Source organism: Sebastes umbrosus, chromosome 13, assembly GCF_015220745.1.
Source record: "Sebastes umbrosus isolate fSebUmb1 chromosome 13, fSebUmb1.pri, whole genome shotgun sequence".
NCBI lineage: Eukaryota > Metazoa > Chordata > Actinopteri > Perciformes > Sebastidae > Sebastes > Sebastes umbrosus.
Window position 1 is genome coordinate 15757315 of NC_051281.1, and position 26480 is coordinate 15783794.

At 41.8% G+C, this 26480-nt stretch overlaps 2 protein-coding genes across 3 annotated transcripts in view; one reads left to right on the forward strand and one right to left on the reverse strand.

Annotated features, from left to right (window-relative positions):
* Positions 1 to 2052, forward strand: part of dync1i2a (dynein, cytoplasmic 1, intermediate chain 2a) — a 23011-nt gene extending 20959 nt beyond the window's left edge. For both annotated transcript variants that reach the window (XM_037789407.1, XM_037789408.1), the window contains 3 exons: positions 410 to 550; positions 741 to 866; positions 1130 to 2052. In XM_037789407.1, the coding sequence (XP_037645335.1) occupies positions 410 to 550; positions 741 to 866; positions 1130 to 1243 (381 nt within the window). In that variant the 3' untranslated portion in view covers positions 1244 to 2052. The remainder of the gene's footprint in view (positions 1 to 409; positions 551 to 740; positions 867 to 1129) is intronic.
* On the reverse strand, positions 2004 to 26232 carry LOC119500020 (calcium-binding mitochondrial carrier protein Aralar1-like). Its single transcript, XM_037789406.1, has 18 exons — positions 25985 to 26232; positions 25466 to 25519; positions 22387 to 22529; positions 20735 to 20850; positions 19395 to 19534; positions 17074 to 17220; positions 15608 to 15746; positions 14506 to 14599; positions 13097 to 13181; positions 11779 to 11860; positions 10358 to 10516; positions 9344 to 9396; positions 9034 to 9114; positions 6577 to 6717; positions 4003 to 4141; positions 2873 to 3031; positions 2643 to 2733; positions 2004 to 2554 (listed from the first exon to the last, which is right to left on the reverse strand). Exons 1-18 carry the CDS (start codon positions 25994 to 25996, stop codon positions 2365 to 2367), a joined length of 2025 nt encoding a protein of 674 aa, XP_037645334.1. The 5' UTR covers positions 25997 to 26232; the 3' UTR covers positions 2004 to 2364.
* Positions 26233 to 26480: the final 248 nt, after the last annotated feature.

Genomic DNA, 26480 nt, shown 5'->3' on the forward strand with positions numbered 1-26480 from the left:
GTCTGTGTGTAGGAAAAAGTTTCCTCCCTCTTGTGTGTTTTGTGTCTCTATAATCCAGCTTTTGTTCATTTTCAACTGCTGTATAGTTCAGGGTAATTATGTTTCTTGTTATGTTGATTTTAGACCCTGTTCAGCCAAAATAACTCATTTGTTCCCTCTAATTTAACAAGCATAAGAGTCTCACAGACACTAAAAGCTCTGCGAGGCTGATACCTGCACTCCTGATGTTTACCATCTTAGTTTAACACTGCAAACAGCAGTTTTTTTCCATAGCAAAAGTCTGTGATAAAGTACATAGCAACGGTCTGTAATATCTTTGTATAAATAGATGCATAGATACACACCCATACAGCAAAGTTTAAAATCATGTTATTTTTTAATCTTTCTCTCCCCTCAAATGTGTCTGCAGAACAACAAGCCGCTCTACTCATTCGAAGACAACTCTGATTACGTGTATGACGTCATGTGGTCTCCGACTCACCCCGCTCTGTTTGCTTGTGTGGACGGCGTGGGTCATCTCGACCTGTGGAACCTCAACAACGACACCGAGGTATTACAGTCCTACTAACAGTACACACGCATTTCACCACTTTGATTTTTAGTTTTCCTTTACATCTTTGTAGCAGAGCCACACTCAAATCTCAGACGTTTATCTACTTTTTTTTAACTTGTGGTAGCAGAATAGAAGTTGCAGAGCATGTTTCCATTCTTCTAATTGGTATTTAATGTTGTTGTTGTAGGTTCCTACCGCCAGCGTCACAGTGGACGGTAACCCGGCTCTCAACAGGGTCAGATGGGCTCATTCTGGCAGAGAAATTGCCGTGGGAGACTCTGATGGACGAGTTCTTGTGTACGATATTGGAGAGGTGAGCAGACATGACTCATGACTTTTTACCATCAAGTTTCTCTTGAGTGTTCTGTTTTTTATTCATAATCACATGATTCAGCTTTAGTGATTGATTGCGCAGCGTCTCGCAGATTTAACTCAAATGTTTCTTGATGGTATGAGTATGTAATTCTCCATAAGTACGTAAATAAGCATATAGAGCATTACCTGTGATCTTGTGCCACCACAGAAGCCTGTTTTTGAGATTTAAGTCATGTCTCTGTTCTACCCCTCCCCACCCAGCAAACTGCGGTTCCACGAAACGACGAGTGGACCCGTTTTGTTCGCACGCTGGCAGAGATCAACGAGAACAGAGACGACGCAGAGGAGCTGGCAGCTCAGCGCCTGGCTGCCTGATCTACTCGCCACGGAGGCGATGTTTAAGGGACCAGTGGCGCGCTTGTTAATATCAGCCTTGTTTTTTGATGGAAGGAAAAAGGATGAATCAGAGAGAGAGAAGTATGGACATCTTTTGATTTCTTACACCTTCTTTATTTGGACAACTCTGCCTTCTCAGTTAGCTGGACCGTCTTCTACCAGTCTTCCTTGGATTAACACGGCCGACAGGGCTATCGACCTCAGACACTAACATGAAGCCATATTCACAAAACCGGTCGTCCTTTCTTCAGCCAGATGCCTTAAACTTTAATTTTGATTGTAAAATCTTACATGTCTTCATTTAGGGCATGTTAACATACATGAGCCTTAATTTTTAGTTTGTCAATCCAAATAGGTAACACTCGTAGTTGAGTTCCATTTCCACCAAAGTCGTAGTAAAGCAATCACATCTTTAAAACTTCCTATAACTATAGAACCATGTTGTCATCTCCGTTCCTCTCAGATTTGATAACCTCAATATTCACTTGTTTGTAAAAATACTGAAATGTCCAAAACCCAGATGTCTTTCTACTTTCTATATTGTTCTATACTGCACGAGTTTCCACTTAAATCAGTGCAGCTGGTTAGACTGGACATAGTGGAATATCCTCAATGCCTAAGACGATGATCATGTATGCTGTAACTGCACAGTGATGTGTCAAAGATCGTTTGTTTAATGAAGAATCTCAAAGCTTGGTGTCAAAAACTGAGAATGTACTTTTCACACTGTAGAAGCAAACACTTTGAATGATTTATTTCAATAAAATACAATAAATACATTTAAATTATTTCCAGAGTGCCTGGTCATGATTTCAAAATATACACTTTTGAAAACATCTGTACATCCTTGTGTCTCTGAAGTTTTTAACTTCACACATGCACACCAAAGCTATTGCACACTCAGAAAACGCAGTTACAATCCTTCGTCATGCCCATAATGTCCCTCTGTAGAGAAGTACAATATGTACAATAAAGTTGTGCAAGCTATGTAAAAGAAAAACGCAATAAAGCCATACCCATGCAGCATTTAAAGTAAGACAACCGCTCAGATGTGTTTAAGATAAACGTGGCTCAATAAAACCGTTCTGGAGCATGCAGCTTTATGAAGCCTCCGCTGGTTTGATTGTCGGCTCTTCAGAAGGCTTGAACTTGGGCAGGTGCAGACCAAACTTTCTCTCCACGCCGGCGAAGGTTGCGGCAGCCAGATGGTAGCCGCCTACATGGTCTGCGGTCACAGAGGGTAGGTCCTTCATGGTGGGTACGGGACTGGGCTCCGAGCCGGCAGGACGACTGAGGAGAGAGTCAGATCAGGGTGAGACGTACTTCTTGACACTGACGAGAGGTACGTACCTGCGCAAACGGGGTTAAAAGTACTTACTGTCCTCCGAAGTCAACGTACAACCACCTCTGTAACAGTTCATAGGTCACCAGGGTCACACCAAACTGCGGTGATGATCTGCACACGCGAGCTAATGGAAAATAGTTTGAAAATTACAATGAGGGTTTTTAATATTCTTGCGGTGCCTTCTAGACAATTACAGCCGCCACGGCGAGCCTCATTTCCCAGTCATGAAACCACTCATAGGACTGTTGAGTGTGTGCGTTTACCTCCCGCGCCCTTCCAAAACGCCCTGAACCCTTCCTCCTTGAGGATCTTCCTAAAGCAGTCGATAACTCCGCTGTATGACGTCTGGCCGGCTCGGGCCGCCACCTGGAGCCTGGTCTTGATGACATCAGCAGGGGTCACCAGCGAAGCCGCCGGTATACCTTCAGAGACGTTTCACAACAGACATAATGTAGCGCTTTCACTATGTACGGATGGATGTCTCATCCTCACATCCCCGCAGCAGCATCATGCAGGGCCTGAAATGGTTAGAGCTGTATAGTATATGACAAAAGTACTGTATATACGTATATACAGATATAGATATATATATATACACCGATCAGCCATGACATTAAGACCACAGAGAGGGGAAGTGAATAACATTGATTATCTCGTTACAGTGGCATCTGGCAGTGGGGGGGGTATATTAGACAGCAAGTGAACATTTTGAACTTTGTGTTGTAAGCAGAAAAACTGGGCAAGCGTAAGAATGTGAGCGACTTTGACGAGGGCCAAATTGTGATGGTTAGACGACTGGGTCAGAGCATCTCCAGAACTGCAGCTCTTGTGGGATGTTCCCGGTCTGCAGTGGTCAGGACCTGCCAAAAGTGGTCCAACGAAGGAAAACCAGTGAACCGGCGACAGGGTCAGACCCAAACCCAAGGCTCATTGATGCCCGTGTTGTCCGATCCAATAGAAGAGCTACTGTAGCTCAAATTGCTGAAAAAGTTAATGCTGGTTTCCGATAGAAAGGTCTAGGACACACAGTGCATTGCAGTGTGTTGCGTATGGGGCTGCGTAGCCGCAGACCGGTCAGGGTGCCCATGCTGTCATAATGTTATGGATGATCGGTGAATATATACAGTAGAGAGAGATAGATAGATACTGTAGATATAGATAGATAGATAGATAGATATATAGATAGATATACAGTATATAGATATAAATATAGATATAGAGATAGATAGACAGATAGATAGATAGATAGATAGATAGATGGATAGGTATACAGCCAGGGTATTGTGTGATTCAAACAGGAAAGCACAAACCAAATTGCAGTTCTTGGAACAGAAATTGTGACAAATCCCTGAATTAATCCCGCATGTCACTGAGTTTTCCAGATGTTTGTTACCTGCAATAGCTCCAGCAGTGAGCAGCTGTAGCGCCCCCAGGCTTCCGTCCTCATCCGCCAGTTTCGCCTTGGTGTGGGCATAAACAGGAAAGTAGATGGCGGAGAAGGGGATGTCGCGCAGGAAGCACGCTTTGGCTCCCTGACAGAAAAAAAAAAAAAAAAAAAAGATCAATTTAAATACACATCATGGCCACAGTCAGAGGCGGCGGTTGAGGAGGTTTGTCTTGAGGATTAAGTGGTCTGGGAGCCGTCTTGTTCAACCTACAGGGGGCTTTAGTGCTGATGATGGAGCCAAAGAGCCCCCAGGCAGAGCTGCAGCACGGGGCCTCCAGAGAGAGATCCATCACGCACACACGCACACACACACACACACACACACACACACACACACACACACACACACACACACACACACACACACATCACTGCCATGGACCCCGGTGTGCTCGGTCCTTCTGCCAAGAGGAAGTCAGCTTTTTTTTTTTTTAACAAGCCACACACTGTCTGCTACTCATTAAAATATGGAGTATGAGCACATGACTCTATGAGCTGTAAGTAAACCCACAAGGATCTGGAAAAGGAGCAGTAGCAAAGCATAATCTCTCACTAATTTGCTGTTGGTTGTCGGCCACAGCTCCTTTCTGCATGTTGCAACGCTGTTTTGGAAAATTGCAAACAGTCAGCAAAAGGACTGTTTGATCTTCAAATTTGTGATCCTGACCTCCATTATGTCTGTATACACACACACAAATGTTTGTTCAAATACAGTAGTATTTCATCTGTGTATCATTACAGGAAAAAACATGTTAATATACAACTCAAGTACTGTATTTTACTTGAGTATGTCCTTTAATGTTACTTTATTGTACTAATATTGTACTTTTTACTTCACTACATGTACTGTATTTGACAGCTACAGTGATTTGTTGTTCTGTAGATTCTGATTTTTAACGCAAAAAATATGGTTCTCCTAAAAACAGACGCGTTGTTAAAGATTAAAGTACCAAACAATACAGCTAAAAGTAACTCTACCATAACCTACTACCGGATTAAAAAGCTTTTTAAAAGTGAATGCACTATTAATAACAATCCAATAAAATCATTTATAATTTATTTTTATTTTTATATATTGTCAGACGGTTTTCATATAGAGCAGGTCAAGACCGTACTCTACCGAACCATATTTTTTTTTGTGAAAAATCTAAATCTACAGAACAACAAATCACTGTAGCTGTCAAATACAGTACATATAGTGGATTAAAAAGTACAATATTAGTACAATAAAGTAACATAAAAGGACATACTCAAGTGAAATACAGTACTTGAGTTGTTTATTAACACAATGTTCTTTCCTGTAATGATACAAACATGTGGGTGTGTATACAGACATAATGGAGGTCAGGATCGCAAATTTGAATATCAAACTGTCCTTTTGCTGACTGTTTGCAATTTTCCAAAACAGCGTTGAACATGATAGAGTGCTCCAGGGATGACGTATTTTTGTAAGCCAACCAGGAGGTTAGCATCGCCCTGGTTCCCTCGACAAAAAGCCAATGGGATTTTTCCTTTGAGTTTTGGATTATTGCAGAAAATAAGCTCTGTGGCAAACACACGTTTATGATACTTGCACGTTTTGTTCAGCAAGATAATCTCCACAAATGAACACCACTTCTATGATTTTTGAAGCATGAATGCAATCGGCAGAAGTAAAAAGCTAACGTTAGGCTATAAACAAACTACAACACGGTCGAATGAACACAGCTATACACAACGAAGCTGTAAAGCGTGATGACGTTGAGTAGTCTCATTTAGCCACTTGTTAGCAAACGCCTTTTTAAAGACACATAAAGGCTTCAAATTCACGAGTGAGGTATTTATTAATGTATTTTATGTCGTAGAACAAAATGTTAAAATCTCTTAAACTTGTGTTAACCACAGACCTTATTTCTGGCATCTAACTAAAAACCCAGTAAAAAAAACATTGACTTCCAGATGAGGGAACCGGAAGTGCTAAAATGCGAACTCATTTCCAGGTTTTAGGACTCATTCCTGCACCACTTTATATTACACTTTGCAAAATAAGTACTTTTACTTGTGATACTTAAGTACATTATTCTGGTAATATTTTTATACTTGTTTAAGGTAGTATTTTGCATGGAGGAACTTTACCTGCGATTAAGTGCTGTTACATTGTAGTATTACAACTATTACTTCAAAGTAGAGCTGAAATGTTTATTTGATTAATCACAATCAAATGAATCTGCAATTAATGGTTTATGGTTTTTCCACCTTATTTGTGAGGATTTGCTGTTGTTCTTTGTTTTATGTGAAAGTAAATTGAATCTCTTTTTGAATAGTGGACAAAACAAAACACCTGATTTTTCAATTTTAATTATTGGTAGATTAACGTCTGAACATGTCTTCCATTGTTACTGTATGAACTGAAGTGAACAATAAATAAACTCCCTGTGTTTTGAGTGTTGTATCTCAGGAACATGAGAGCACCTTTCCCTGCCCTTGTATAACAGAGGTTGACGCTGCAGACGTCACGGTGCTGCAGAGGTGCTGACCTACCTTGTAGAGGCCAAAGAAGCCCAGGTCCCTCACAACACTGAGGGCTTTGACCTTGGGGCCTGTGGTGATCTCTCCAGCCACCTGCAGACGGATCTTAACGATCTCCAGAGGATTGGTGAAAATCACCTGGGAAGCTCCGGCCTGCAGGATAAAGAAATAACTGATGAGTGTGGTTTTATATGCACACCGAGATTGAGTGAGTTTACACATCTGAGGGGTGAACTTTGGGTGAAAATGTAATGATGTGTAAGCAGAGTTTTCTAATTATCTCAGTAAACTTCAGCACAAAAGGCGCTTTTTTCCCCCCTGATTTCATGAAGTAAGAGAGTGGCCTTGACAGGAGGAGGAAAAAGCAAGCATTGATAGAGGAACAACCGGGGTCAGAGCAGAGCAGGCGTAGGGTGAAGAGAAGCCCCGGCTCATGGTCGGGAGGCTCTGACCCTGGCACCAGCCCTCTGCCCCCTCGCCTCCCCTGAGGCACCTCCTGTGGCAGGGTGAGCGGCCCGGCCTGGCCTGGCCTCGCACACACTTCCCCAATTCACCCCCATTCCCAGGGGAGAGAGCGCTGAATCACCCGGACGGCTCGCACTGCCCTGAAGGCATGACACCCTCTGACTCGGGCACATTTATCACCCTCCCCGAATCTAATCAGGCCCCAGGATGGCTGCTGGTGACATTCAGGGCAGGGGTCTTATCTGTAAACATCCGAGCAAAGGGCTAAAAAAAGCTCTGGCACATTTAGTCATTTTCAAAGTGGAGGGGGGAATATCCGCTGCTCTGAAGATTGATGCACCTCTTTTATCTTCTCCAGTCCGATGGGAGCGATAATTTAACAAGACGTCAGATTAACCAGACTTTTAACTTTCGTAAAATAAAGTCCAATTCATATAAACAAATATAAATCTAAATGAGCATGCAGGCCATAGATGGGATGTATCCTGATTGTGTATTGGAAACATCCCTGTTGTCCTGTGTGTGGGGACCTGCACTGTGAACACACCTCAGGTATGCACCGCGTTGTCAAACTCAATCACACTGAGCCAGAGCCAGCTTCATCCAGGACCCTCCGGGGCCTCTTCCTACAATTACACCCTGACAGGGGTCACGACCCCGCAGACCCCGCTTCTCTGTGAGCAACCTGCGGGCTCTGCTGCCAGGCCCGGCCTGTTTCACTTCACCACAGCCAGTGGAGACGCAGAGTGAAGGAATTACATCTGTAATCTAGTGATGCACTCAAAAGATGTTATTATGTTGTAATTTGGCCAAGATTTTTTTTTTTGAAAAGTCCCAATTTAGATGATTAAGGGATGAAAGTTAACTTCTGTATTCATGTAGGATGTCAGGAAGATTATCTGACATAAGAAGCTACGTTATTATAATCTCTCACACAAACTAAATAAATGTGTGATTACACATGGACTTTTTAAATGAGAATCATGTGACAGAAATCTCAAATTTTAAATAAATTACCACAAAATAATCTGGTAAAATGTGTCCTTGGTTGAAACGTAAAAAAATAAATTAGTTCAGTTCAACTGACTGGTATGATATCAGGATGAAAATAGTCAGTGGTGGAGTGTAGCTAAGTACATCCACTCAATTACTCAATATGAGGTACTTGAGTATTTCCAATTCATGCTACGTTATGATTCTACTCCACTACAGTTCAGAAGGAAATATACTTTTTACTCCACTACACTTATCCTACAGTTTTAGTTACTAGTCACATACATAACATATGAAGAGCTTATAAAATATGATGGATATTGTTATAGATTAAACTACCCAACAGTACGTGAAATAGTGTAAACCTCGACCAATGCTACCTACACATTAATGCATCAGTAATAATAATCCAATAACATAATATATAATATTCTAACACTCACAGGGGATATGTTTCTAAGTTAAGAGTACTTTTTGCTAATAATACTTAGTACTTAAGTGACATTCTCAATGCAGAACATTTATTTGTAATGGAGTATTTTTATGTTGCAGTAATGCTACATTTACTTCAATAAAGGATCTGAATACATCATCCACTACTGTATATAGTCATTAGACCGTGCCTGTTAACAAACAGCTATGTAGCAGGTACAACATTTATATCATCATGTTGAACATCCAATATTCAATATGCAGTATTTAATATGCATCCTGTACTTACTGATGAACTAAAATATTGATCTATCTTATAAGAGTAGCTGGTGCCATTGGTATCAGCTAATGGGGATCCTTTTTAAATAAATAAAATAAATAAATAAGCAAACAAGCAAGTTGAATATACACAAAAATTACAATTAAAATGTAAGAGTTAAATTAGTTAAATTGGAGGAAAATAATTTCTGATTTTTACCCACATTAATACTTATATTGTGTATATTTTGTGTGTCTTTTAGGTGTTCCTTTACTTGTTTTCGAGTTCATCTAGAGACTGAATTTAAAAGTAATGCTTACACATCCACCAGCGAGAATCTCTGCAGGCAGAACGATGGCATTATCGTCTGTGGTGAACTTGTCCCTGACAAAATCATTCACCTGAAAAAAAAAAAAAAAGAGGAAAGAAGACATGAAGATAAAAAGGCAGATGAGACACAATCCCAATCTTGATAGCGGGGCATTAATGTTAACTTGTGGTTGCAGTCACATCTTGATTGCGAGAGGGAGTGCGTTTTCTTCTGTGCTCTATGCATGTTTTTCATTCACAGGTGAATCATTTGGAGCAACTTTTTTTGAACACTCTGAGCTACACAGTGGAATGACTTGCCGTGAGTTTGATAGCTTTCTCCGGGGCGACGCCGATGAGCTGCGGGAGCAGACCTGCAAAATATTATTCATAGATACCATTAGAATACCTGACAGAGAGAGAGAGAGAGAGAGAGAGAGAGAGAGAGAGAGAGAGAGACAACGCCTGGCTCCAAATGAATGCACATTTTTATCTCTGCTGAATGAATACATCCACTGACAGCTAGAACAATGTAAGCTGCAGGGTCCTTGTGTGCGTAAAACAAACCCATAAATATTTACAGATGTGGCTGATACATCTGATGCACCACGACACAAAGGTCCTATTGAAAGTGAACAAAAGTCCAAAAATATGACACTGCTGGTGCGTATGGGATCAGCATTGTTGAGGCCTGATCCCACTGTTGGTGGGGAACAGAGAGAGCTGTGTGGTCAACGGACAAGACCGGGGGGGGGCTGGGTGCTACGGTGGCGATAACCACCATACTGTTTCACCGTCTGTCCTTCATCGAGCCAGATAAACTTCTGAAGGAGCTGCTGAGTGACTGCTGCTGGTATGCGGCCAGAAAACAGCCGAGCGTGTCTGTCTCTGAATCAATCAGCCTCTTATCAGGTGCAAGAGAGGAGGAAGGAAGGCAGAGGGATCAGAGCAACAAAAGAGCTGCAGTGGTGGAGGTAGCAGTAGATGGCAGTCTTGACTTCCTTCATATGAGCAGCCTGAGGGTAGAAGTGTTGTATATCACAAGCCTTCAGCACCATTATCACACAGCCGGGCAGAGGCAGATCAGACAGCACTACTACATGAATTCTGCTGGTCATTTTCCTCGGGGAGCTCTCCCAGGTATCGAGATAATGAAAACGCGACCCCTGGGTGTTGCTTTATTCACTGCCGAACAGGGAGGGCAAAGGTTTCTGGTATCAATTAGCACACTGACAAATCCTAATGCTTTCCCATCAGACGGTTTGTTTTGCACGAGAGCCACATGTTAGACCTGCGCACAGATTTTCCTTTTTTATAAAATCTGTAAAGGATTACCTCTGTAGAATCCGAAGAAGCCCTCGTAACGGAGCACTTTCTTCGCACAGTCGAAGCTATTCTTGTACATCAGCTCTCCTACGAAGGAGCTCGTGGAGCGTTGGTTCTGCATGCGCGTCTTCACCAGGTCGATGGGGTACACAGCCGTGGCACCGGTCGCTGCAAAACACACACAGTCACTGGTTGAAATCATTGTGTTTTTCTAGAAACGATTGTTTTTCGGTAGCGTTTCTGAGCATCTCAACATGTTACAAATTATATTACTGCAAATTCATTAGCTCGTATGTTTTTTCTCAGACACATACTGTGAGGATTAGGTCTGCAACTAATAATTCTTTACATTATCGATTAATTGTTTTGTCTGTTAAATGTCAGAAAAGACAGAAAAATGCTAATTTCACAGAGCCCAAGGTGGCATCTTTAAATTCCTTGTTTTGTCCGACCAACAGTCCAAACACTAAAGCTAATCTATTTATTGTCATATATGACAAAGAAAGCAACAAATCCTCACATTTGAGAAGCTGAAACTGGTGAATATTTGGACTTTTCTCTTGAAGAATGACTGCCAAGTTGATTTTTTAATTAATAAATACATTTTCTTTTGCTCAAATAATAGATTTACTAATCTTTTTTAGCTCTAAAATATAATTTTGGACAGTTCTCTTGGTGCATATAAGCCATGTTGTCACCCTAAGTCATTTGCTGTCTTACACAATAGTGTTGTACAATAGTAATTCAGCAGATATGCTTGGAGAGGGGTCGTTGAATGGTCGCTGAGAAATGAACAGAAGTGTGTTTGTGTATAAACTATTACTGCGCACAGAGTAGGAAGTCTGGTAACTGTTTGGGGAGGCAACGCTGCAGCAAGTTACTCTAAACTTGCCTTGTCTTGTCTGACATCAAAGGCTGCTGTAATGACTCTTCTCTCAAACATGCAAACAGCTCGGTCAGCACAGAAGGCCGGGTGAGAAACAGCTCATTATCTATCGGCAGTTTCACCATCGGCTCCATGATATATATCTCTTTTTGACCCTGCCTGAGTGAGTGAATGAATGAGGATTGATAAGTCTTTGTGTGTCTGGGGAGAGCACACACACACACACACACACACACACAGGGTCAGAGTGTGTTGCTATCTGAGGTGCAGTAATGTCAGACGTTCCTTGTATCGGTTCCTTCCAGTGTAATTAGACGGAGATTCCAGGGAGTGCGGTTCCGGAAGATTTGTGTCATTCCAAAGCTCTGACCCCAACGACAGCCTGGAGCCACCGGTGGCACGGCAGCACAATGCCGGAGCCTCACATCACAACCCCTCTCCCATGCAGCACAATGGCCGGCCCCGGGGCCTCAGCGCGCCAGTCTGGCCGGCTAAGGTTACCCCTCGGGCGGGCCGGGGGCTCCGGCGCAGACATGTCACTCACCTCCAGCGATTGAGCCCAGACCGAACCTGTAGGCAGACTCTGCAGCCTGGAGCCAGACGGGCCGAGACGTTTCGTGAGCGTGCTGTATGGGAGAAAAAGACACCGGTGGTCAAATGAATCTGGAGAAAGACGGGAGGGGGGGGGGGATCAGAACGCTAACCATGAACCGGCTGGCTATTAAACTATAGCAAACCAGATACATTGTGGAAAGAAAAAATGCTATGGAGTACTCAACAACGGAGGAAGGCGATGGAATGCGGACATGTATTAAATGTCATAGACGGACCTGCTCTGATACAGTCAATGACTGTGTGAACCCTGAAGTTTCCACACATGCTGCATGTGGGAGGCTACAAGTTAAAGGTCTTCTTTTATTTTTACAACAAAGTATAATTTCTCTCTTATCTACTTGATCTCTGGATCGGCATTTGATGTTGAAAGCGGAGCCGCTTTGTTTTCACTGTGGTGCAAGGGGAACAGATTAGCCCCACAAGCCTTTTCCATGTACAGATAAGCATCTACATGAATATCACACAGTTGGAGTGAGACTCTGTTAAAGCATGTGTGTGTGTGTGTGTGTGTGTGTGCAGGACTGCAGGTTGAGGCGGTGATCAACTTCTCCCAGACCAGATGCAAAGGGAGTAGAGCAGATCAGGGTTTTCCTCTTCCCAGATGCTTCCACCGAGGGTTGCATGCTAACAAGATCGAGGTCTTGATCAAAGGGTTTAAACAATTAGCCTACTTCCACTAAAGGGCAGGCCTGAGAATTGCAGCATCCCCCCCCAAAGGAATCAAATTCCAGACCTCTGAGTGTGAGTCCCAGGAGCATGAGTGGCCTGAAAGCTCTGACCACAGCCTGATATAGAGCCGTGTTATCCGGTGAAGGCAGGAACTATTTTGTTCTCCCACATCCACCTTGACTCCCACTCCCCTCCCGCCATTAGCAGACTTTTTCTAAAGGCTCCTAAAACTCCTCAAGCCCCACACTGATAAAAGCCTCTTATTAGCTTCTCAGATGTGTGATTGCAGCTCATGTGTATGTGCAGCTATACTGAATAAAAGGGGGGGGAGAAGCCTTTCATGGCGAGGTGCAACGCAACAATCCATTCCTCTTCTATAACTATAATTGGTGTACTTTTATCTGGGAGTTAAAGTAATGCACTTCACAAGGGAAGAAAAACATGGGCACTCTGCTAATTCAGCGAGAACATTCTCCCTTTTTAGCTCCTTTCTGAGAAGGAAGCCGAGTGAGAAGAGGGAAAGGCTTTGATAAAAGGCAGGAGGATGTGAGGTGTATTAGAGGAGTCAATCAGGCTACCTGTTTCTGGGCCTCTGCTAGGTGGTATGGCATGGCTCCTTCCTCCAACGGGGCTATCCTCTCAATGTCTGCATGGTTCAGCCGCCTTAACACACAACAGCAGGGGAGGGAGGGAGTTAGGCCAGGAAAAAGCTGAAAGCCCTGCGTCTCCAGTGATGTAAGATTTTCCACAGACCTTTTACTGGCATATAACCTGAAGTTACTGCAACTTTAATTTAAGCTTATATAAACAACAGACAAACAAAGCTGGATGAGTGCCCGTGGCCCAACAAAGTGTTTTGTTACTAAATGTTTTTGAGACACAAATATTCCCCACTGGCCTGACGCATCATAAAGTCTGCATCCATGTTTTATGTTTGTCTTGTAAATCAGCCACTGGAGCCACTGTTGTTAAACTGAATGAGCAATAACTTTATCTTTACAACCAATAAACAGACCTGCAACATATTTATTCCATTCATGGCGGAATAAAAAAATAACACGGTTTTGTATAAATGTTTTGAATACTCTCAGCAGAACCTACCAGGGTGATTGCATGGATTAAAGTGGAAAGATAGGTTCAATTTCCAGGTTGATTTTGGTTCATTTTTACTGACTTTGTAAGCATTCATTTTGAAACCTTACCCCACGTGCATGATATCCTTCTTTTCAGCACAAACTCAGCTATAAGTCTGATTTATAACACCTTTATTAAGCAGCCAGGGACCCCAAATGACCCCAAATGGCACATGCCTGTAAAGACTTACAAATCTTTAGTCACTCAAACTAATATTATAGAACAGTACTAGGTTGTAAAAAAATATTATTTCACTATTTATACACATAAATACTAGGGCTGTCCTCGACCAAATAAATCCTTTGTCGACTAATCGATTAGTTGATTTAATCGACGGATCTGCAAAACTGAGTTTCTCCACAAAGAATCACATAAAAGCGCCACTTTAAATCTTGTGTTTACCAGAGATGTGCTCATAAGTTCCTTAGAAATGAGTCATTCAGCATGAAAAAGGATTAAAAAAAAATGACTAATCGACTAAAGAAATCTTAGTCGACAAAGGTCAAAACGTCCAATTAGTTGACTAAATGACTAAGAGGGGGCAGCCCTAACAAATACAGCCGACAAATGTAAGAAATAAAACTATAATGCAGCCTATTTACATGTAAAGTGATTTTTATTCAAACTCGTTTTTGTGCCTTTTTTTAATGAAAGTCTGCGTATGCTTGTATAAATATAAATAATTCACAGTTTTAAAGATTCCTTTCAAATGTTTCATGGTCTACAGACATAATGAGTTACTGCGTGAAAGCCCCACTTTAAACTGATATATGAATAAAGCTATGTTACGGTAAATAAAACATGTTCAGTGTATTCACAGACAAGCATAGATGGACTCCAGAGTGATTCTTACCCGGAGTGAGAGTGGAGACCAACGAGTTGGTACAGGATGTCGATCTCCATCGGAGTGATTTGACCAAACTTATTTGCAGCATGAACAAACTCCTCTACAACGCAATAAAGAGAAGAGGAAATTAAATGATGCAAACAGGATTTCAGGAAGCTGAGGGGTTAGCCACGGCAGGGATTTTCTATACAGCAAATGGTATCTGCAAATACTGTTCCTTGCTTGTTTTAGTGTTATTGTCAACACATCCTCATACCTAAACGACAGAATATGTCGTTTGCCAATGACTTCCAAAACAACATGCGTGACTGCTTGAGATTACCGGCAACAGGCGCACATTCTGAAACGGTCAGACGACCTATATGGCCGTTTTTGGAGGGAGGATGGTCTATTTAATATAAACCATTAACCAAATTGTGTATGTGCCTGGAGTACACTAACTGAGCATGCATTCTCTCAGCAGCACCCTGCATCACTCTTTTATATGTGCTTTAAATTCAGTTCTTCACTGTTGCCTGCTGAGAAGCTCCATTACCATCAGGTGGTCTTTCTCAAAGGAAACCTAATGGTAGCTGTTGAAGGAGGGAAAAGAGTTAGTTATTCACTTCCCTCCACAAAGACCTTCCTGTCAGGTCCAAGGATTGCAACCTCCGGTTACGAGCCTGCTTCTCTGATCTCAAGTACTGCAATGACACATTTTTCTGCCACAGATGACATGTGAGTGTTTGCTTTACACTCAATCTGTTTGGTAATACAAATAACAAGAATTATTTGCAAATACTATTTGCCCAAAATCTTTTTCTAGAAGGAGGAAAACCACGGGGAGAAAGTAGAGGAACAGTCTACATCTCAATGGGAAAACACAATTAGGAGCAGATGTGACTGACAGTACCACTATCAGTTACACAGGTCTACATGTAGGAGGTGATCTGATTGCCAGGTTAAAAATGTTCATTTACCTTCGTAATTTATCGCTACAGTAAATGCTCCCTGTGTGTTCGCTCACACCACTCTGTCAAGAAAGTTAAGACATCATCGCACAGCTACATTTCATATCACATGTGAAACATGACTCATTTCAGTGATGCGGGGAGCATCTCAGGTGTACCTTTGGTAACGAGCGTGTCTCTGTAAGTGCCGGCGAGGGTGCTGTAAATCTTGCGGACCAGCTCCATGTTGTTGAGGAGGGCATTGAAGGCATTGAAGTAGGAGAAGCTCACCATGTGGGAGGTGCTGCCTCCTGCAACCTGGAGAAACATCCAAAGTCTGTCATTGCTTCTGTGTGGGAAGTACTTGAAAATATAAATTACTAACATGGATGTCCAAGCTAACTGACTCACTGGATCCTAATAAAAGCCCCTTGAGGCAAATTTGTAACATTGGGCTATAAAAATAAAATCAACTTGGCTAAATCTTTTACTTTCCTGTAAATATTTTCTATATAATTTGGCCATGTGGGGGGAGCAGAAACAATTTATGAACACAACATTGACATATTACTTATTAGGTTCATATGGCGAATTTGTGAGCAAACAGTTGCTTATTTATACATCCAGCAGTTGCAGAGCAACATTGTCTTTCATTCATTTGGAGTTGTGTTTCTCCACACATGGTGAATGTAAGTCAAAGGGCTAGTCCACACGTAGACGGGTATTTTTGTAAACAATGTTTTTCCTCCGTTCTTAAAAAAATCCCATCCACACAAGCACAGTTTTAAAAACACAAACGCAGAAACACAATTGAAGCGCTGTCAAGGCCAGTGGGCAGATTGGGCCACACACACACACACACACACAGACACACACACACACACACACACACCGGCGATGGGGTCTGTGTCGTGGGAGTGTTGCATTGGATAAGTAGCAGTGACCTGCGTAACGCACTCTGACGCCTCTGTTCCTCAATATAGTGGAGGAGTAACTGTAGCTTATATTTATGTGTAAATATGTGAAAAGTCCTGATAGCAAGGTTATTTGGCCACATCCGCCGTTCATGGATGTATTTATGCTGCCGTTGCACGACATGACGCCTCATTAGTGACGCCTCACTAAGGAAATAACGGCCCACGCTCTGATGCTACAAGCCAAAAACTCAGTTCCTGTAAATCTTCATCCTGGCCAGAGTTTTACAAAAGCTCAGTATTCAGTGACCTAAAACAGCGTTTGGGTGTGGACGAAAGCCCAAAATGCATAGAAAATTTAAGATTAAAGATTAAAATTTAATATTGATATATTGCCCAGCCCTAAAGAGGCCTAATATTCACTCTCCTTTTAGCTCTGTTTTTGGTCTCTACCAACTCCTGAGGGAAATATCTGGTTCTTTAGCTGCTAAATGCTCCACAATGTTCTCCAGCTAGACGCCAACTGTGTCTGTCTGCTGCTAAACACATAGTGCACTGTGGGTTTTTAGAGCTTTTGAGCTGAAAAAAGATGTTATGAGAGCGGTGAGAGTGAACCAAAACAGTAAAGTTGCGGGCCGGAGAGCTAAACAATAAGCTGAAACTTCTGTATTATAAAAATATTGATATAGCTGCTTTAAATGTTTAACAACTGGTGTAGGTCTTAAACTCACTGAAACCAGGTTCTCCTCTACAAATGGAGTCAGCATGTGGTGTCTGATGGTGGCCATGATGTCGCTGAAGTCCAAGGCAGTGATGGTGCCACTTTTGTTCTTGTCCTTTTGTGCAAACGCCTGGCGGGCATGCTCCAACTGCAGCTCCTACAGCAACGCACACAAAGAGAGGAGGTCAAGCTGTTAGCTGACAAAAGAGGCAAAGAATGTGTTCCCGTGATGAGGAGCATCGCATTACAGGGAACAGCGAAATAGAAGTTTAGAGGATGAAAGTGTAATAATGTCAGCGTTGGACAGATGTGAAAGTCATCAGATGTGACGGTGTCAGACACTGGCTTTTGTAATCACCACCGTCTCTCTGGAGACTAATGGAAACCATGCCCCGAGAAGTCTGATCCCGGAGCCGAGCCGTGCGTTTTTGGTGAGGCGGCCGGCAGGTGTGTCCGCAGGAAGATGATTCAATATGACAACCACGCAATCAAATGGGGATGCAGGGGGAGGTTGACCCCGGGTCAATGTCTGCTGTCAGAGCTCATCGCGTACAACCAGAGGATCACAGAGAAACGTCACCGCAATATTCAGCTGTTACTTCATCTTTACACTCGGGTTCTGATAACCTAATCAGTGGATTGTTGCTGCAGATTAATTCTCACAATGTTTGCTGATTATATTGTTGAAAACTCATGATGATGCTTTGTCGCCTCACAAACATTATACTTTTTCATTCTTACAAATGCTCTACCTCATTGAAGTTTCAAGTACAGATACTGCAACAACCACAAGGTGGCAGAGCCAAGGCTGTTTGAAAAACAAACAATCAAATCTACACATAGATCTGCACTGTTTTGCATTTCAAGTGATACTCGGTTACAAGAAATGAAATGTGCTTGGACATGACAGAAAAACAAGACAGTAATAATGATTGATGCAAATTAAATCCTGCGCACACAAGTCTTTGGTGTAGCGGTGGGAAGCCCTAGTCAAGTATGATAAACCACAAAGTGCTCTGAGGGATCCCACACTGCAGCGCAGCCTGTCTAGCTCTGGGACCACCCAGCTTCTGCCTGAGACCACAGCCCTCGACTCCAAACCAAGGTCCTCCATGACCGTACTGCTGCTGATTTAACAACACAGAGGTCTCAGTGAGATACAGGCAACAACCAATAAAGCACAACAACAACGCTAAGTGTCTTAATGGCACACTGGGCTACCGCAAACCACCAGAACAGATGAAGAGATGAAACACTAAAGATGCAACTCCACACCACAACTCCATTATCTTAAGAGATCATATAATGTATGGCATGTAGTTCACGTCACGTCTTTTCCATTTGTCCATCAGCAGGATGAAAACACCTCGACACAGGATGAAGGTGATCATTATGAATGGTTTCACATATAATGACGCGCACTTTCTAAGATGTTGGAAAAATAAGTGAAAAATGCATTCTGTGTGTTGTCAATATGTTTTGTCATTTCGCATTTACTTACAGAACTGTTTAGCTGAAGCTCTTCTTATGAGCTGCTGAGGTCAATGAAGTTACACCGTTCTCAGACTATTCAACTTTTAAACACAGAAATACAATTTTACAATTTTTCTCATTCAAATTAAAGGCTAGATTTAAGCAATATAAACAAAAGAAATGCACCTATCCTCACTTTCATTGAATGTAATTGATGTAAATGAAGGTCCAGACTGAAAGGAAGACACCCTCTGCAATAAAAGCAGCAAATTTTCACACTTGTTGAAAAATGTTAAAATTTTCTACTTAAAAATGAAACGATTAAAAAAATAGTAGCCAAATAATTTTCTGTTGATTGACTGATAAAATCTGCTAATTAGTGAGCTTTAACGGTGCTGGTAGGCAGATTCTTTTTTTCAATACCTTGGACAGAGCCAGGCTAGCTGTTTCCCACTGTTTCCAGTCACTATGCTAAGCTAAGCTAACTGGCTGCTGGTGGGGCCAAGGCTTATTGAAAGAGGCTGGGACACGATCTTGAGCTATGGGGTATAACACATGCGCAGTGTAACTGGAGCTGCGGTCGTGCGTTGCTATTGGCTCAATTTCAGCGAGTGCAGACCAGATTTTAGTGTGCATGTGTTCTACCCCAAAGATATGACAAGATGATGAAACGTGACATCTCCTCTTTTCACCCTCCTTGGGTGGGGCCTGGACATGAGAGTCGAAGAATCAATCTAACTCTCGGCAGGAAAGCGAATAAGCATATTAGACTGCTTGTCTGCGACACTTGGCTTAAGTTTGTAAAGCAGCTCATCGGTTCTAAAATAAAACCGACGACGGTATAGATCAAATGTATACCTGCAGAAACTGGGTGAACTCTGTGTAGCTGAGATTCTTGTTCCTTCCATGGCCAAAGTGTAGCCTGATGAACTCACACTCCCAGTTGAAGGGGATGTGGTGATGAACTGTGGTCTGGCTGAAGATGTCGCGTACATTCTCTGTAAAGAGTGAAAGACGAGTGAGTAATAACAAGAGACAGAGCAGAAAACATGCAAGATGCAATTGTAACATCCATCTCACGTCCTCATTCCATTTGAAGAGAACCTCGTTAAAGTAGAGGAAGGAGTCCATTTGGACGGGCGAAGCTGAATAGGCTGCTTGACAGTCTCACTCCTTTTACATTTTGAGGGTTTTGAGTCCATCCAGGAAATTGTCTGCATAAGCACTGCCCTCAATTTCAGTCGCCTTTATGGAGGCTCATTGCACAGACGGAGTGTAGCAGCAGCTTCTTTGTGAGACTCTGTATCTCTTGGTTTATGACATGCTGGATTCATTTCTCTGCTTGTCAGATGGAGCTGGTTATAATGTGATGTTCCACACAGCTCGCTTGCTGTACCGCCCTGAGATGAGACTTGCTGCTAGCATATATAATGCTGCTGCTACATTTATTAACAACACATGCTTTAGTGAGAATAGCACGTGCAACCCACAACGTTCAATGTCACACTCAAACGCACCTTGAACCCCCCTCTTGCAGTTGTTTTGGGGATTTTCTATCATCACTGTTTTCTATTACTTATTCATTTAAACTACAACAAAAATACATTAGAGGGATAGTTCAGGTGTTTTGAAATGGGGTTGTATGAGGTACTTATCCATAGTCAGTGTATTACCTACAGTAGATGACGGTCGGCACATCCCCAGTTTGGAGAAACAGACAGGAGTTACCGCACCGAGACCAAAGCAATATACTGCTGTGGACGGGGCCGGCAGCAAAACATATTTTAGACACCTAAAAGAAAGGCCCACCTGAAAAAAAATCAACATCAGTTTAAGTGTACTATATTTAGAATATTTTCACCGCTATACCTTGCCGTCATGTTTTCTGCCAGCCCCGTCAACAGTAGTACATTGCTTTGGTTCTCCTGTCTGTTTCTCCAAGTTGGAAACGTGCCGACCGTCATCTACTGTAGGTAATACACTGACTTTGGATAAGTACATCATACAACCCTACTTCAAAACACCCAAACTATCCCTTTAAATACCTTTTATTACCTACGTGGTGTCAACATCTTTAGTCAAGTCGTTCTAATATGATGGTGTTTAAATTACACTGTGTGTACATAACATGATGTGTAGTCCCTTGTAGACAAGCATGACGGACACCCCCACACCAGCGTTCACTACCATGTACATACCAAATGAGATGTTCCCTGTGCCGGTCTTGTCAAACAACTGAAAGGCAACTATGAACAGGGCATCCGGGGCACACAGAACTGATTCAAAGGCCAGAAACTCCTGGAAAGAGATCAGTCTGTTTGGACAAGAAAGAAAGAGTGCTATCTGAACAAAGCATCTTTGACAAAATTACCCCAAAAAAAACATTAAACACATGGACAGCAAGCAAATGCAGGAATGTGATCCGAAACCTATTGTTCCGCTAAGCTTCAAAGTTAATTCTTGACCTTGGAAATTGCATTTGACAAAACAATATCACCAACAAGGTCCATTTAGCAGCTTTTCTGGAGCTTTCAATCATATCACAAGCTCTTCATCAGCAAAAGGAGTTTGCCCAATTGTAGGTGTTCAAATTTCCATTTTTTAAGAGCACTTTCTCATCCATGTTGAGCTTCATTAGAGTTCATTATAAACTATATACATGTATTACTATTAACAATAAATTAGAATGAACTTCGGAGTTCAACTTTTAAGCCAACAAGGATGAGAAGTCCTTAATGTGCTCAAAAAAAGGGGGATTTGAACATCTATGGACCTTTTTTAATTTTGTTTATGAGGTCTAACTGCTGCGCTGCACTCTTCATTAAAGGTGAATACACGTGCAGCTAGAATGGCTTATCTCATCACTGGATTTTAAATCGATCAGCTGTGGTGTAAAACTGACTGATAAGATACTTATTTACTCTGCAAACATCATTGAGATAAATCATTAACAGGCTCTTTGACACATAACTACACATGTTGGTGGCACACTGCCTCGGTGAATCTGAAGAATCAACAGAGCGAAACAGGTGAGGCACTGAGAAGATTATACACAGATTATGAAAATTGGGTGTCAAAGTGGCCTTAAAGGTTAATTGCTGCTTAATCATGTGATATCCAGATGGTTTGTTGACTTGAAAGTGCCTTAAGAACCTGGTGAAACAGGAATACATGCTTTGCTTTGTGGTAAACACACATAAAAACGACATTTATCTGGTTCTAAATGGATGGAAGTCAAGGGGGGCAAATGAGATTTTGGCCAAGGCACCGGTTTATTGCAGCAATACATGCACAGGTATTTGTGACACAAGTTCAGAAATCAACAGAACCTGTACTGACATTATATAAGTACATTAAACACAACATGATCCTCACATAACAGCTACTGCTGTGCTTTGGTCTTGTGAAATAATACACACTCATGTACAGCAGTACTGTGCTGACAGCATGTAATCTGCAATGCTCACTCAGGATAACAAACTATGACATGTAATATTTACTTTTATATACATTTAAGTAGCAGCGGTGGTCTCCACCAGCAAAACTGTCACGACTGCTGGAGAAATGTCAAGATAATGGAAAAATCATGTTGTTTACCAAAGGAGATTTTTTTTTTAAAATTGACGGTTAATGTATAAAGAAATACCAAGAGGCTATTTTAGACCAAAACAATTTATTACAGCTGACACTGGGAATTTAAGTGTGAGGAAACCTGCACTCCGAAAATGAAAAAAAAAAGAAACGAGGTCTACAAAACATTTTCTGAGGAAATACAGACACAAACATGTATTAACATAATCTCTGCATCAACTTCTACTGCAACGTTCCTTACATCACTGTAGGCACTCACCCATCTTTAGTAGTGTCAGCCACTCCAGCTATCAGCGCCACTGTTTTGGGATTATGCTGAGGCTGTGCATGCAGACCCAGGTAACTCTGCACAAAGTCCCCGGGGGTCATGTAACGCTCTCCATCCTCCACCACACTGGCATACTGCAGAGGAGACACAGGAAAAGCTGTAAACAACATGGATATAATGTACATAATGTGAGTTTAGATTAGGACGCGGTAGGGTCGAATTTTCCATTGTGTGCATAGAAAGACAATGATGTGGAGCACTGAGAGAGAGAGAGAAAAACAAGTCTGTTTTTACTGCAGGTCGCTCAATTGTTTTTCTTTGTGACAATAAGGTGTTTGTGTACAGTTTTCTATACCAGCACACGTGGTTTACTGGCGGTACACAGTATTTTAAATTTATACAATGCTTCCCTGCATCACATCATGATAAAATGCATTGAAAAGCATCAGTCTCTTTCAAATCATTGTCATCCTTTGACTTAATGAAGGGCAGAGACACGTCCCCTAATATGACCATATCCATCTTATTAACAGATGGAGACAATTTCAACAATTACATTTAAAAAGAAAAATATCAGATACACAACTTAACATTCAACAGAGATGGTACATGCTGTGCTGTCCTGCAATATATTGCATGATAAGTGTTTTGGTGACAGTGTATAACTGTGTTTTAACCTTTATTTAGTCAGGGAAGTACTGCTCAGAGCCAGGTTCAAGAACACCCTGTTCACACTCACACAGTTGCACACATTCACACCTGGAAAATTTTATGTTTCTGCTATATTTATGTTGCTTACTTTACATTTGGATTTTAGGTTTGCTCATTTGTTAACTTTTGTTGATTATATGACTTTTGTATTTGCTTATGAGGCTTATTGAGGTAATTTGTTCTAGAAGTCCCTTTTCTTTTGCACAACTTTTCTTTTGTTGCTGTATTTCTGCTGCTTTGTTTTATTATGCGAACAAATAAACCCCAAACCTCAAGCTGCTCAGTACAATCTGCTGGCTCCACTGGAGCATTTTGGGGTTTATGGTCTGGAGTTGCTCTTTAGGTTTCTCCACCCAAATTGTATCCTGTCGGTCTGGGGGTTAAACCGGGACCTTCCAATTCTCTAACCTTAAGGCCACCACTAACGAAAATCGAGTGAGCGATATGTATAAAATCTTCGATCATGCCATAATGACATAAATTGTGATATACTACATTTTCTGGAAATTAACTTATTACCCATTTATGAATACTGTATGCCGATGAGAATGATTATTTTTGGCTAATCTAGTGATTTAAATGCCTGAAAAATCAAGGTGCTTCATCACATAAATGTAAAACTCCTGTGAGTCTATTATTTACGTAAATCTGTCCTGCTCATTGATTCATAATGACCTGAAACAACCAAAGACTGTAATATAATAATAATAATAATAATAATACATGATATTTGGTGGCGCCTTTCAGGATAAAAACAGCCAAACACCAGTAGAGCAAACATAACATGAGACATTTAGACAGACATATATGAGGGGGGAATAAAACAGACCAATGTTAAGGGAAGGACACAGAATGATGGACGCTACAGTGAGTAGGCCAGTGTGAACAGGTGAGGTGGGATTTGAATGTTGTGATAGTGTCATACTGTCGGATGTGTGGAGGGAGGGACTTCCAGAGACTGTAGCTCCTGTCTTAAAGGAATACCTCGGTATAAATGGTACAGAAACATTTCTGACAGTTGACAAACTTCAGTTGTCTCACGATATATTTTGTCATAACACCCAAATCAAATTTGAATTGATAAAATGCACTGCACACATGATATAATCAATAACTATCGCCTTGCAAGCGTTGTGTTGCGACTGTTTCACTTGACTGAAGCGAAAACATGCACAGCCAGCCCAGCGCTGTGCTGAACCTGAGATCTCAGTCGGGCTTTAAGACGTAAGGTCATTTATAGAGCCTGGGTTGGGTTTCAAGTTGGAACAGAGATAGATCTGGAAACACAAGCGCCACATGAACTGGCAAGAGAAAGGCCACGCTCATGAGTCTGAGCCAAGCTCAGATAGAGAAAGCATGGGATAAACAGAGAAAGAGTGTGGGAGGAGACCTTCACGCCAAGTGTTTTCAGGGCTACAATTCAATGCACTCTGCTGAATTAATGTTTTAAGTGAAAATATTAATTCCAAGCAATTTATTGCCACATTACTCCATCACATGATTGTGTATCCATTTACCCTCACAGTAGGCCTCAAGTAGTTCTTAATCAAATTATACAGGCAGTCAGAATGAGCTTCCAGTAATTAACTCTTCCACCTGAATATGCATTACAAATTAAGCAGCCCTCTTATAGTGGAGTCAAGAGATGTGGAGGGCGACTTGTACCTCAAACAGAGTCCCTACTTTCAGGAACAAGTTTATACTCCAAACAAGACATGTGGGGGTAAACAAGCCTACACACTAATGGTAGCGAACGGAGCGTGATGAGAAAATCCAATGACAAGCTGGAGATCAAAGCACACATGAAGTCAAAGCGAGTGGAAGATTCTCTGTTGAAGCAGATCCAAAATTAGTCTAAGCGTGACCTTTTGTGAACTATTTATCCCAATGGACACCACGGAGAAACTAGTCACTGACTACAACACGTTAGTAGACTTTTAACACACAGTTTCTATATGTATTTGTGTTGTTGACATGTAGTTTAAGGCTCCACATGTAATAGACTTAACACACAGTTTCTATATGTATTTGTGTTGTTGACATGTAGGTTAAAGCTCCACATGTAGTAGACTTGTAATACACAGTTTCTATATGTATTTGTGTTGTTGACATGTAGGTTAAAGCTCCACATGTAGTAGACTTGTAATACACAGTTTCTATATGTATTTGTGTTGTTGCCTTGTAGGTTAAAACTCCACATTTAGTAGACTTGTAACACACAGTTTCTATATGTATTTGTGTTGTTGACAAGTAGGTTAAAGCTCCACATGTACTAGACTTAAGACAGTTTCTATATGTATTTGTGTTGTTGCCCTGTAGGTTAAAGCTCCAAGTGATTTTGTTTCTGTGGTTTTCTTACCTTCAAGAAAATAGTCTTCAAGTCATGTGGGTCAGCTCTTTTTGTTGATTGCACCTATAACACACAAATTGGAATTTGCTATAAAGAAAATTCAGATTATCACAGTGGTGCCTATACAATTAAGGATACTGTACCTATAATGTTCAACATGTTAATCACTAAGTTCAGGCTGTCACTGTTTAGCTTTGATTTATTTTAGCATATCCATCACAGACGACTGTAAGAACAACCACAACACCATGCATGTGACAATAACCGTAAATAAAGCCCCCTTCAAGCCAAATCTCTCTCATATTGGACATGCAAAAGAGGAATTACAGTTATCTCTGCGAGGCCGGCAGAGATGCATCAATGTAAAGCTGCAGAAATAATACAGGAGTGAGGGACCTCGCTGCATTTGTGACAAGAGCTTTAAACCCACGCGTCCGCACTGACATGCTGTCCTCCATGCTGTATCCGACGGCCGCTTTACTGCCTTTTAAAAATTAATATCTGAATAAGAAATATTGACAGAGTCACCTTGACCGCCATGCTGGGTGTGACGTCAGCTGCAGTGAACTAGCGCAGGCGCTGGGAGAGAGGAGAGCATGACAGGACCGCCGAGGTCTGAGACACCACATGTATATTTAGCAGAGTATTGTCCCTCTCTGTCTGCAGGGCGGTGTGTGTCGGTGTGTCGGCTCCGGACAGAGAGAGACTCTGGTCCAGGAGATGTGTGTGTGTTACAGCATTTCCGGTCTGCTCGGGTCACACGAGGACACGGTTCACTGTTCCTGCAGACAATAAACAGGACAGCACAGTGTAGGCTGCAAGGGATGCGTTCACTGACCAAGGAGGAGGGATGGAAAACAAGGGGTTTAAAGCTGCAGTGGGTAGAAATTGGAGCAAATGTGATTTTAAAAAGTTATTTTTATAAAACGGTCACTATGTCCTGATAGTAGTGCATGAGACAGGTAATCTGAGAAAAAATAATCTGTCTCTGTGCCAGATCTTGCAAGAGAAACAAGCAACCAGG